This window comes from Caretta caretta, chromosome 1, assembly GCF_965140235.1.
Source record: "Caretta caretta isolate rCarCar2 chromosome 1, rCarCar1.hap1, whole genome shotgun sequence".
Classification (NCBI taxonomy): domain Eukaryota; kingdom Metazoa; phylum Chordata; order Testudines; family Cheloniidae; genus Caretta; species Caretta caretta.
This window is the reverse complement of record NC_134206.1, coordinates 213,353,287-213,366,018: the sequence shown is the minus strand read 5'-3', so window position 1 is coordinate 213,366,018 and position 12,732 is coordinate 213,353,287. Positions and strand designations below refer to the sequence as shown.

Sequence of the window (12,732 nt, the reverse complement as noted above, 5' to 3'; positions counted from 1 at the left end):
CACTTGGCATTACCAAGATGGAGACCAACCACACTGCACATCGTTGTAGCTATGTGTACGAGCAACTGACTAGTTGCTCAGATACCAGGGTGATGGGCGAGGTATAAGAAACTATGAGAGTTTGATAGATCCAATGGGGGGATGAAAGATGGGATCCGGGTCAAGGTGGAGGACCAATCTGGCCAGAAGAATTGAGAAGTCAGATTGGACCAGGAAATACAATCATACAGAGTATACAGAGACTCTGGCCCTGATTCAGCAAAGTAATGGTACCACTCATGTGCTTTAAGGAAAGCACATGCTTAAGTGCTTTGCTGAACAGAAGCCTATGTTCCTAATTATTCATTATTTAACCAAAAAGTGTGACGGACTCTCTGTGCTAGCATTTGCCTCTGTACTTCCTGCTGTAATCAGGACCAGGGAATGTAACCTGAGAGACAGGGTTGCATCTCATTCACCCAATGAAGTTAAAAGGCAACATGCTGGAAACTGGTAAAAGGAAATACTGTTTTCACAGCACATAATTAAGCTGGGGAATTCATTGCCACAAGATATCGTCAAGAACTCACTTTTCATTGCATGCATTTTCAAAATTGATGAATTTTTCATTTTATAAAATTTTCTATAGAGTTTTTTATCTTTTTAATTTCCAACTCAGCCATTCCAAATATTATTTTTTATTTCAAAATTGAAAAATGACAAAAAGATACATGTCATTTTGAAAAATTCCAGCCATGTGACTGGCCCCACCAATCAAAACTGGCAATGGGAACAAAAACTACTCACAACCAACCACTGGGCCTCACTGGCTGCACAGGCCACAAAAACCTCTGGCCAAGCTGCACGGGCCACACCTGCCACATCACAAACACCAACAGCCCGACAGAGAAACAAAGACAAAAACACCAGCAACTGAGTGTTTCACATACAGCATCTGTCCATATTTTTCAAAAGAAGAAAAACCCTAATGAGGAAACTTTCACCAAAATGTTCATTTTTAAAATAAAACCATTTTTCAATTAAAAAAAGTTTTGTTCAGAAAATGTTGACCAGCTGCCTTTACTCAAGAGAGAAATATTTTTACAACCAGACCTTTAACCAAGCTCTAAAATATTTTCTGGGTATATCCACAAGGAAAATGTAATCTTACTGCCAACCCCAAGCACTCAAACTCATGAGTCAGGCCCCAAAAAATCTTGAGATTGGCTTAAAAATCATGAGATTTTTAAACAATAAACAGGGGAGCTGTATTTCTTGGCCTTCCAGTTTTGGAGCCTTTGACGTGCACTCAGGTGCCTTTTCAAGCTTTTCTTTGAAATCACAATGGCTAGAAACTTACTTTGTTTCAATGAAAGCTGAAATTCTCGTGAAATCACATAACTCCAGGACCTGGTGTTTTAACAGAAGTGCCAAACAGCATAAGACATGATAAAATCACATGTGTTGTCTACACTATGTTTGTAACATTGGTTAATTTTCTGGTTTTAATAGAAAAGAAATTCCCTTTGGTGGACTCAGGTGTGCTCTCTCTAATCTGACGTGGATTTCTGTGCTCTCCTCCCCACCACCCTGGCACTGAGGGGAGGCGGTGCTCCTCTTAAAACAGTCTTGTACATTTACAAGCCCAGGAAAACAAAATCTGTTCACTCATGTTGCCTGGACTTGTGTCTTTCTTTGTGCTTCCTGAAAGTGAGGAAAGATGCTGGCTAGAGTGGGGAAAATGCATTTCTAAATGGGTGGAGGATTAGAGCTATGCTGCAATGAGCTTTGTGAGTTCCAAGGTGGCACCTGGCTTCCCCCAGGGGAGGTCACTCTCTCCCTTTATACCACACTGATCGCTGTGATATTTGACAGGTTTCAGAGGAACAGCCGTGTTAGTCTGTATTCGCAAAAAGAAAAGGAGTACTTGTGGCACCTTAGAGACTAACCAATTTATTTGAGCATGAGCTTTCGTGAGCTGAGCTGTAGCTCACGAAAGCTCATGCTCAAATAAATTGGTTAGTCTCTAAGGTGCCACAAGTACTCCTTTTCTTTTTGTGATATTTGACACTCCTTTTCAGCTTCAGAAGGGTTTTTTTAGTGTCCCATCAGTACACCCCTTTCCCGGAGGGGTGGTGCTGGAGAAGAACAGAACTACAGTCTGAGGCAGCTCAAAAGACAGCTGCAGGAGCTGTCACAGTCCTACAGTTTCAAAGTTAAAAAGCAATTTCCCCTTGCCCACCCAAACAAATGGACTCACCTACAGTCAGTAAGTGAGTGGACTTTTGCAAGGCAGCCTTAGAAGCAGGAGAACAAACTGGATGAGTGGGATTTTCAAAAGTGCCTAAGTGACTTTCAGTGGGACTCGTGTTCCTAGCTCACTATGGTATGTCCACACTGTGAGCTGGAGGTGTAAATTCGAGCTTGGATAGACATATCAGAGCTAGTGCACTACAAATAGAGTGTTGCCACAGTGGCACAGCCAGAGGTGCTGGAACAATTTGTGTAGTGGGGGTGCTGAGAGCCATTGAACCCAACTGTAAACCCTGTATATGATGGAAACCACTTCAGCACCTCTAGTTCCAGCACCGATGGGCATGAGCAGTAGGAGAGGCTAGCTGCCCCCAGTATATGCCTAGCATCTCAAATGAGTACATATGTACTCAAGCAGCTAGCCCCTCCCATCGCTTGTGCCTGCAGCTACACTCCATTTTTAGTGTGCTAGCTCAATCAGACCTAGCATGGATATATCCCCTCATGCTGGAAGGTACGCCACCAGCTTGAAGTGCAGACATTAGGTGCTTTTGAAAATTCCACTGCAGTTCTATACCACCCTAGAATGGATTTGGGTGCAGCCTCCCAAAAGAAGGTGAAGAACCTGAACTGGATTTCTGCACTCTTCGAATGGGCTCTGGGCTCAGACCCTGTGAGCAGTCGAAGAACTGGGACTGGGTTTCCATGCTCATTCAAACATGGTTGTTCTGCAATATCTCTAAGGGCAAGCCTCCAGAAAGAGTCCTATGGTCTAAACAGGTTTCAGAGTAACAGCCGTGTTAGTCTGTATTCGCAAAAAGAAAAGGAGTACTTGTGGCACCTTAGAGACTAACCATGCATCCGATGAAGTGAGCTGTAGCTCACGAAAGCTCATGCTCAAATAAATTGGTTAGTCTCTAAGGTGCCACAAGTACTCCTTTTCTTTTTATGGTCTAAACAGACTGTCATTCCATTTTATATGAAGATTTGCAATGGGGTCAGCTTGATATCAGTTTAGCACTGCAATTTGTTGAGTCCCTTTGGACTTACCCTATCACAGCAAAGGCTGGCAGCTCCTGCAGATCAAAGGGGAAATCCATTCGAAAGTTAGTTCTGAACAGGGCCGTGATGGTGACTGTGTGAGAGAAGAGAGAGCAAGAGACGGGAAGGGGGGGGGGGAAAGTGTGAGAAAGTACAGTCTGCATACTGAATGAGAATATGAGATAGGATCTGTGGGGAAATAGCAGCATGGGCTTGTGTAATTAAAGACTGCATGGCAATGCACACACCAAATTAAGTGTGTGCAGACAGCTTTAACTTGGTGCAAACCCTTAATGTTCTTTTAATTTGTGTGGAGATGGAGGGTAGAGGGTTAATGGAAGTGATGTACTTTCAATCTAACCTCAGTTTGTCAAAGTTTTCTGCTTGGGAATAGTTTCTTATCCTCAGAAGATAAATGGGATTTTTCCTTTCTATTCACTGCATTTCAGTCAGCCCCTGATAAGATCATCCCTGTCACAAATTGACAAGATCACCTCATGGGGACAAAGCTGGGCTCCTCTCTGGGAACTGCATTTACCCAGTTCTCATAAGAGGTACAGAAGGAATTATCACAGTCATAGAAATCAAAGAGGGAAGAGACCAGTTAGGTCACATCTTATCCATCAGCCCCTTCCTACCTTCTGCTCCCACACCCTCACTGTGTTCCACTCTAGTTTTAAATGACTCAAGTGATGTGATTACCACTTCTTCCCTTGGAGGCACCTACCCAAGAGTTAAAACTATAAACATCTATATACTAATGCAAGACGTTCAAAAGCTAAAATCAGTGAACTAAGAAGGTCTTGCAGCAGATGAGGATTTTAATACAATAGGCTTTACGGAAACGTGTTGGAATGACAAAAATTCATGTGATACTGCAATATCTGATTATAAACTATACAGGAAAGGCAAACTAAGCTGAAGAGGTGCAGGAGTAGCTTTGTGTCTGAAGGTTTCCATAGAATATGGTGAGATACAAATGTAGAGTGGACAGAACCACACAGCTAAATCTCTAGGATCTCTAGGATTTTAAAATCTCTAGGATTTTAAATCTCAAATTCCAAGATGTAAGAATATACTACTGGCCTCCAGATGAAGCAAAGGAAATTGAGTGCACAATGTGGAGAGAGATCAGAGGCAGGAAAACCTAATAAATGGTGATAATGGGGGGACTTTAGCTACCTAAATATAAACTGGTCAAACAGCACAACATGACCAAATTTAGAGAAACAATTTCTTGACACTGGGGTGATTGCTTCTGGGAACAGCTAGTTCTAGACCACAAGTGAAGAGAGGTTATTCTCAGCTTACTCTTATGAAACAGAGTTGCTAATTCAAGAAGTGACAGTAGATGAGTCACTAAGGGCATGTCTACACTTACCTCCGGAGCGATCGATCCAGCAGGGGTCGATTTATCGTGTCTTCACTAGTGAAGACGCGATAAATCAACCACCGAGCGCTCTCCCGTCAACTCCAATACTCCACTGGAGCAAGAAGCATAGGCAGAGTCGACAGGGGAGCGTCAGCAGTCAACCTACTGCAGTGAAGACACCGCAGTAAGTAGATCTAAGTATGCCGACTTCAGCTACGTTATTCACGTAGCTGAAGTTGCATAACTTAGATCGATTCTCCCCCTCCCCCCACAGTGTAGACCAGACTTAAGTAACAGTGACCACAGTATAATAAGGCTCAACATCCCAGAGGCAAGTAAGGTACCAAAAAGTGACACTATACTTTAAAAAGGGACACTTCAATAAATGAAATGGTTAGTCAAAAGGCCCTAAAGTTGAAAGCAAAGGAGGTAAAAGCCCTCCAGGTGGAATGGATGCAATTTAAAGAAACATTAGTACTTTCAGAAGACATGTGCACCGTTGAACAAAAAGACAACCAGGAAGGCAAGGAGTAAACAAATATAGCTTCAGGCAAGGCTTGAGAGCCTATTCAAGCCAAACAAAAATCCTTCAAAATTTGAAAATCTGACCCTAGTGAAGCCAGTAAACAGGAAAACAAACTATAGCAGGCATTAAGTGGGAGGGAAATTAGAAGGGCTAAAATGGAGTTTGAAGAGCAAATAGCTGAAGGTGTAAAAACAAGTATATGGGAAGCAGAAAACTGGAGAAAGAATTGGTGGGTCCCTTTGATCACCCCCAGGAGTTAAAGGGAGAAATTAAGGAAGATAAGGACTTGGCTGAGAAGGTAAGATGCATCTGTCTTTGCTGCTGAGAGTGTTGGGGAGATTCTGACCCTGACCTTCTCTTTCCTAACATTAGAGATGAGGTCTCAGAGATTGAGGTGTCAGAGAAGAGGTGCTGGGACAAACTGATAATTTCAAAGGCAATAAATCACCAGGCTTAGATGGTTACACCCAAGAGTTCTGAAATAGTTTAAAGATAAAGTAGATGAGTTGTTAATAAAAAATACACTGTCTCTCATTAACAACAGCCACTGCTTCCAAAGATTGGAGAGTAGCAAATGTACCTATATTTTAAAAAGGTTCTAGAGGTGCTCTGGGGAATGACAACCCAGTGAGCCTCAGATCCATAAACTGGTTGAAATGATCATTAAAAACAATAACAAAGTTTATGATCTGACAGGTTGTAACCTGCATGGATTCTACAAAGGCAAGTCATGTCTCATTGATCTCTTAGAATTCTTTGAACATGTCAGTAAAATAGGGGCCGGTTGACATAATTTATTTAGTCCTGCACAATATGGTAAGAGGCAAAGTGTTCTCATGGAGAAAAAACTGGCTATGAGACTGAAAGCAAAGAGTAGGAGTAAAGGGTCCATTTTCATCATGGCTAAAGATTAACAGTGGGGGCCACAAGGTTCTGTAATAGGTTCTGTTCAGTTTAATATATTAATGATCTGGAAAAGAGGATGAGTAATAAAGTAGCAGAATCTGAAGATGAGAGTTATTTGGGTTAGTCAGGACCAAAGAGGCCTGGGAGGAACTTCAGAGAGACCTAAACACAGTAGGGGAATGAGCAACATGGTGGCAAATGAAATTCAGTGTGGATTAATGCAAAGTAACACACAGTGGAGGGAAAAATTTAAGCTGATACACAGTATAGGGTTCTAAATTAACTGTATTAACTCAGGAAGGGGACCCAGGTCTCATAGACAGCAGTGGTGACGTTTTCTTAATGTGCAGCTGCAATCAAAAAAACAAACAAGATGCTAGAATGCATAAGGAATGGGATGAAGAATGATATGGAGAACATTATAATGCCTTGATAGAAATCATGGTACAGCTTCATCTGGATTTTGTTTTCAGCACGGGTCACCTCATCTCCAAAGGATATTAAAGAGCTAGAGGGGGCTCAGAGAAGAGCAATGAGAATGATTGAGGACCTGGAAAAATTCTTGTATGAAGAGAGATTGAAAAGATTGGGACTGTTATCTTAGAAAGGAGTCAAATAACAGGGGACATGATAAAAGTCTATGACTGGTCTAGAGACGGTAGAGCAAGAACTTCTATGCTCCTTGTCACTTAACACAACAACAAGGTGACATTCATGACACTGAAAGGTGGAAAATTCAGAACTACAAAAGGAAATACTTTCCAACCCAAAGTGGAAATCACTGCCCCAGGAAGTACTTGCAGCCAAGCACCTAGTAAGATTCAGAAAGAGACTGGACAAGATTAACAAGAATATCCAGGGTTATCATAGTTAATGACAGTAAGTATTGGAAGGGATGTTAAACCCCATGTTTCAGGCCCTAATTTAGTCTCTAACTACTAGGGACTAGGATGAGGCCTAATGTGGGGGGGGGCAGATCTGCACACTGCAGTGCTCTTATACCTTCATCTGAAGCGGTTGGTCCTGGCTACTGTCAGAGATGGGACACTGGACTAGATGGACCATGCACAGTTTAACAACCCCTCAACATTAGAAGATATTTTCCTCATATCCAGCTACTTAATCTCTCTCTGTCTCCATTATTGCAATATCTGAAACTTTCCCTTTACCTCCCTGCACCATCCTGAACAAGCCTCACCCCCTGTGGTGTTTGTGTCTGCATGAGAATGCATTTACCCTCTTCTGCTACCTGTAGAGTTATTTTGTCCTTTTTCATCATCATTAACCAGTATATTTTGCTCTTTCAATCTTTCCTCATAAATCAGTCCTTCCAGCCTCCTAATCAGTTGGTTATTGCACTTGTCTGAATTCCCTCCAATTTGTTACCTTTCTGCTTGACAGGTACCCAACCAGAGCACAGCATTCCCAGTGTGAGGCTGCAAATACTGTCACCTCCCTGCTCTGGGATGGCATGCCTCTGTGTATGCAGCCCCACATTACATTGACCAACTGTGAATTCTCACCTCAAGGATCCCACCAGTTCTTGGGGACTCATGTATTTGCATGGTGAATTTTTTGGGTAACCCCAGACACACCTAGGCCTCAGAGGAATCAGGGAGTTAGCTAATTTGTGACAAAAGTTTGCCATTCTCCCGCTTCCTTCCCTGTCTTTGCCTGTTATGTATGCAAGGAAAATGGTGGAGGAAATGTCACATCCCCACTGTATTTCTGGATTTGGGGAAAAATTGGAGAGGAAGTAGATAATAGAGGCCTATGCACCAGACACAGAGGTCATGGTTCTAGCCTTACCTGCATCCTTGTTCCACACGGCGAGCACTCGGAAGATGAAGGCACTGAATGTGGCTGCGAAGAAACCACGCCAGTAATTGCGCACGGCAAAGTAGGTGGAAGTGACCTCAATGCTGAAGAGCACCCCTAGAGAAAACAGAGATGTTATCACCTGGACATGTACTGGAAATCTCCCCAGAACGTCTAGAATCCCGTCCAGCCATCCTTGGCCACTGCTCCCATCAAGTTTGGATCAAAAAGAGTTTGCAAAGGAGGCAGAGTTGAAGGGATGGCAAAAGTGAGAGGGCAGAGTCTCTTGCTGATGGAGGGTATCTCTCTGTGGGGAGGACATAACAGGGAATGAGTGTGGGTGAGGCTGAAACTACAGGGAATGGTCATTGAATTGGGGGTTGGGGACGAAGGTATCCTGAGGAAAGGCAGAGGAAGGGGAGCAGCCACTTGCCTCCAAGTGGTGTCCCGAAGCAGCAGCCAACCCCCACAGCACAGCCCACAGTTAGGACATCAGTGTAATAATACGGCTGCTACTGGTGGAAGAGACAGAAGAGAGACAGACAGACAGAAGACAAGAGGAAAGAAAAGGGAGAGTGAGTGACAAAATTAGACCAAGTGTCACAGCTTGTCACCAACCCGCTATCACTAATGCTTGTGGGGTGTATGTCCATAATCTCTCTCTCATTCCTCCCTCCTGGACACCTCCAAAATATCCAAAGGGGCTGAGGTAAAATTGGGTCTGGAATAAGGCATAGGCACTAGTCAAGTGATGAGGGCACAGTCTCAGCTCTCATTGAAGTACATGTATTTCTAGCCCTCATGGTTGTGAAAAAATGCCCCAGCCAGGAATTCTGTGTTGTGGGGACTCTCACAGCAGCCACTTCATCATGACTGCTGGTGTGGTGTCAGCGGAGGCCCCATATGCAGACCAGTGGGAGCTAAGTCCTTCCTCCTCCAGTGCAGAGGCAACGCGTGGGGCAGCATGGGGGGGGGGTCAAATGCAGGCAGGGAAGGAGAGGGACTCTATCCTCCTCTCCCTGTGCCTCTCCCCCACCCCACCCCCTGGCACATTCAGCCTCTCTCCCTGGCAGCCAGGCGGGGAGTGGGATGGAGCTGCAGCTGCCAGGGAGAGCAGCCGAACATGCACTGGAGCGGCGCAGAGAGCCCAGCCCCTCACAGATAATGTGGAATGGGGAGAGTGCTGTGGCCCTGGGCTGGGTTCAGGGCGGGAGGGGTCACTAGGCAGGGAAGACATGTGGGGCGATCATGTGTCCTCACATTTACCTTGTGCCCCTCCAGTATGGGGAGGCACCAGTCATGTATTGCCTGTCTGAAGAAAGGGGGTGATGGTCTAGAGACAGGGGAGGCCCCAGTTTTCCCAAAGAGGAGTGCTAGTGGGTCAAACACCAATTCAGCAGATCGCTCTTGTGCGGATGGTCCTGACACCCCAAGGAGGGTAGAGGCCATAGCTATAGTGCAGGAGCAAGGCCCAAGGGTACCCACAAGTGGGGAAAAGCCTAGGGACCCATCTTGATTTAATCTTGCCCTGTGTGAACCCCTGAAATCCACTGCTTAAAAATGAGGAGAGAGGAACACACCATTCCGTGGTAAAATATATATCAAACAGGAAATTACCTCAGAACAAATCTATCCAAACAGGAAATAACATTAAACATATATCTGAACAGGAAATAACCTCAAAAGGAGCTAGCTAGGACAAGAAATGTCCTCTACTTGCTACCGTGGCAGAAACAGGAAGCTAAATCATGGTTAGGGCCAGAAAAGCCATTATGAAAACATGGTATCTGGGTATCTCTGCATTTATTTGCCTCACCTTCAAGGCTGGTGGGCCCAATCAGTTGGTGAGTCTGGAAGAAGGTTTCATCTCACTGCTGCTAGCACCCCAGCTCATTCCAGCAGTGTTTGCTTTGTGCATGCATATCTCTGATAAGCAGTGAGGGTCCCACAATTAAAGCAGACACAATGAGCTTGGCAAAAGCCAAATGAAATGCCTTTTGCTCCTTCTGTGAGTCTATCAGCTCCACATATGGAGTTTGGGGGGCCGGGAGACTATGGGAAGAGATTCTCCTGTGGTATATCTATCTTTGTAATTGCTACGTGCAACTCCTGTTTCCTCTGTGCTCCAGTTCTGCATGTCCAGGAATCTGCTGTTTGCTGGGTGGCTACCATTTTTGTAAGGGGGCGTTTCTGCAGCCTGTTGCAAAGGAGAGACACACGTTGGACTGTCCCATGGAGAGGCCACTTTCTTTTGTTTTTGTTTTGCTTTCTTTTACCACCTCCCCACAAAAATATTCCTATGGGAAGCACTGGATTCCTCCTCAGGTATTGTCACTGTCGGGCTGTGGTACCCCCGCTCCTTCTAGGGATCGGACAGCACACTCAGTGGCCAGCACTAGAGTTGCTCCACACACCACGTTCACATTCTGCGTGAGCAATGGAGGATTCTTTACTAAGGTTTGGAGACAAGAAAAAGTCCATGTACACTAGGTGCAAGGCTTAAACATGTATATTAACGGATGTTGCAGTCCAGTAGAGAGGTAATGGGCTGTCCACAGGGGTTGAAGTGAAGTGGGGTGGGGGCATTTCTCCCCCTCCTCTGCTAAATGCAGAGGGAGCTCTCCCTCTTCCCCCTGGCTTGGGTAAGCAGTGCCCCTTCACAGCTCACCCTGCTTCTTGGCTGATGCTGTAAGAGAGCCTTCTGCTGTTTTAATCTCCTTTAACCCCTAGTTGCTCCTCTAGTCCATCCCTCTCTTGGAGGTAATTAAGAGTTGGCCTGCAGACCCCACTGGCCCATCATCTGGTGGGAGCCCCTTTGCACTGTTCTCTTGTCATCCAGATAGTGAGAGTCTCATGCCTCGTGTTTGTAGAGGGCTCCTCCTGTGTGGTGTTGCTGGCCCTCAGCCAGTCACAGCCTGCTTCTCTGCTAGACACCTGGCTCTCATCCAGCCTCCTTGTTGCAGCTGTCAGGCTGCCTGCTATCTAGCCTTCCCTCTGAAGCCAACATCAAGCTGTCTCCGGCCTGCTGCTCCATTCTCACACACATACCTCTGTCTCTTTCCCTTAGAAGGATCCCCTGCCCTCTGGATGTCAGGTGTGTTACCAGTCTGCTAAGCATTCAGAAGCCCTCTATTGGCTAGATGCTTAACTGGCTGCTTTTTGTTTATGGCAAACAGTAATGAAATGAACTCTTTCGGATGGCCTGAGCCAATTGGGCTACAGTTTATTACTCCCCTCACTCACTCCATCTAAAGACAGGAAGTGAAGTATTTGTCTCAAGGAAATAACACAGTATTTGAACAACCATCAAACTGTGAATACCCTCAAAATTACCCTGGGCACAGCGTCCAAGTGATCGGAGTAGTTCCTTGGGGTGGGGTGGGCACACTCAGACACCCGCTCAGGACTAATCAAAAGGGAAACATTCTATGACAAATGATCTATGTATCAGTTTTCTCCCTGTTGACTGGAGCACCTTGTGTACTGTTGCCCTGGGCCTTGCCCATCTAGCAGAACAATAGATATATATCTATATCTCTGTCATACGTGTTATTTAAGAGAGTGGCTCTGATTCAGAAGCAAAGATGTGAGTGATTAACACTCACATTTCTCTCCAAAGCCATATTATTCTCTAGCTTACTGATAAAGAATTTATTTTGTGCACTAAAAATATAACTTCCTGTTCATGAGTATTATCACTTGCTGCCCATGAGTGATGTCACTCCCCGCCACTAGTATTTTTTGGTCCTTCCTCTCTATTGTGGAAGGTGGTCTTTACTGATTGTGTAGGCAGACCCATCTTTGGAGGTTCGGCCTGATACTTGGGGACTAAATAGGCTCAGCCATTAGTTATGACACTTCCTGCCCAAATGTCACTTCCTCTATGGCATTCCCCCCTCCTTCCCCCTCCTTGCCTTCCATCCTCCATGATTACATGAAAAAAGAAATAACATTTCACCACAGAACTGGAAAGGAGGTAAGTCTGTGCAGAACTTGTTTTCATGTAGGAGATTCACAGTGAGACAGTTGAGGTGATGTATACAAACTGTTGTATATAAGAATACACTTGCCTCCGAGAGGAGCCCCGAAGCAACATCCAACTCCAACCGCGCAAGCCGCCACCAGGAGTTCTAGCTGCCTGTACACATTCTGGAACAGAGAGCCCAGCCAGAGAAGGGCATGCCAGGGTTAGAGGGAGCACTGCCACAGGGTTAGTCCCCCCATCCTCCAAAATGAAGCAACAGCCAGCAGCAAATGCAGACGTCTCTGCTATGGTGAGCCGGGCTCTACACATTGCCAGTCTTTAGTACAGTAAGCTTGTCTCTAATATGGAGATCTGGTCACTATGCACAGCCAAGGTCTACTGTATTGCTATGATGTGGTGCCTGCATGCCACCAATCTACTCTTGTGCACCAGTCTCTATACAGATCTGGTCTATATAAACAACTGCTGTAGTTATCTTATATTACACAGCCAGTCTCTGCAGGGAGCCAGTCTGCACAAGCTGTTTCTATTACAGTGAGTCAGTCTCTCTATATAGCATATAGTTAGCCTCTAGGGACACTGCCAGTCTTAATAAACAGCTCATCACTACAATGATCTTTTTACTGTAAAGGGTGTTTCTACAGCAGATATATAGACCACTCCTATGATTAGCAGTGCTCTGTGCATGCACATTCTAAGACAAACTGGTCTTTATGCAAAGCTTTTGGCAAGTCTTTATGCATGGAGGGTGACTACAATGAGGCAGCTTATGGCTTCAGCACTAACAGAATCCAGACTTGCCAGATCATATTCCTAGCCAGTCTGTTCTGTAACTTAGTATGCCACATACCA

General features: G+C 44.9%; 1 protein-coding gene across 1 annotated transcript in view; it reads right to left on the bottom strand.

Moving 5' to 3' along the window:
- The window catches only part of CLCN1 (chloride voltage-gated channel 1), a 51,901-nt gene that overhangs the window by 17,235 nt on the left and 21,934 nt on the right, over positions 1-12,732 (bottom strand). The window contains exons 7-9 of the mRNA XM_048821554.2: positions 8,329-8,407; positions 7,887-8,012; positions 3,283-3,367 (exon numbers count right to left, since the gene is read on the bottom strand). Coding sequence (XP_048677511.2) covers positions 3,283-3,367; positions 7,887-8,012; positions 8,329-8,407 — 290 coding nt within the window. The remainder of the gene's footprint in view (positions 1-3,282; positions 3,368-7,886; positions 8,013-8,328; positions 8,408-12,732) is intronic.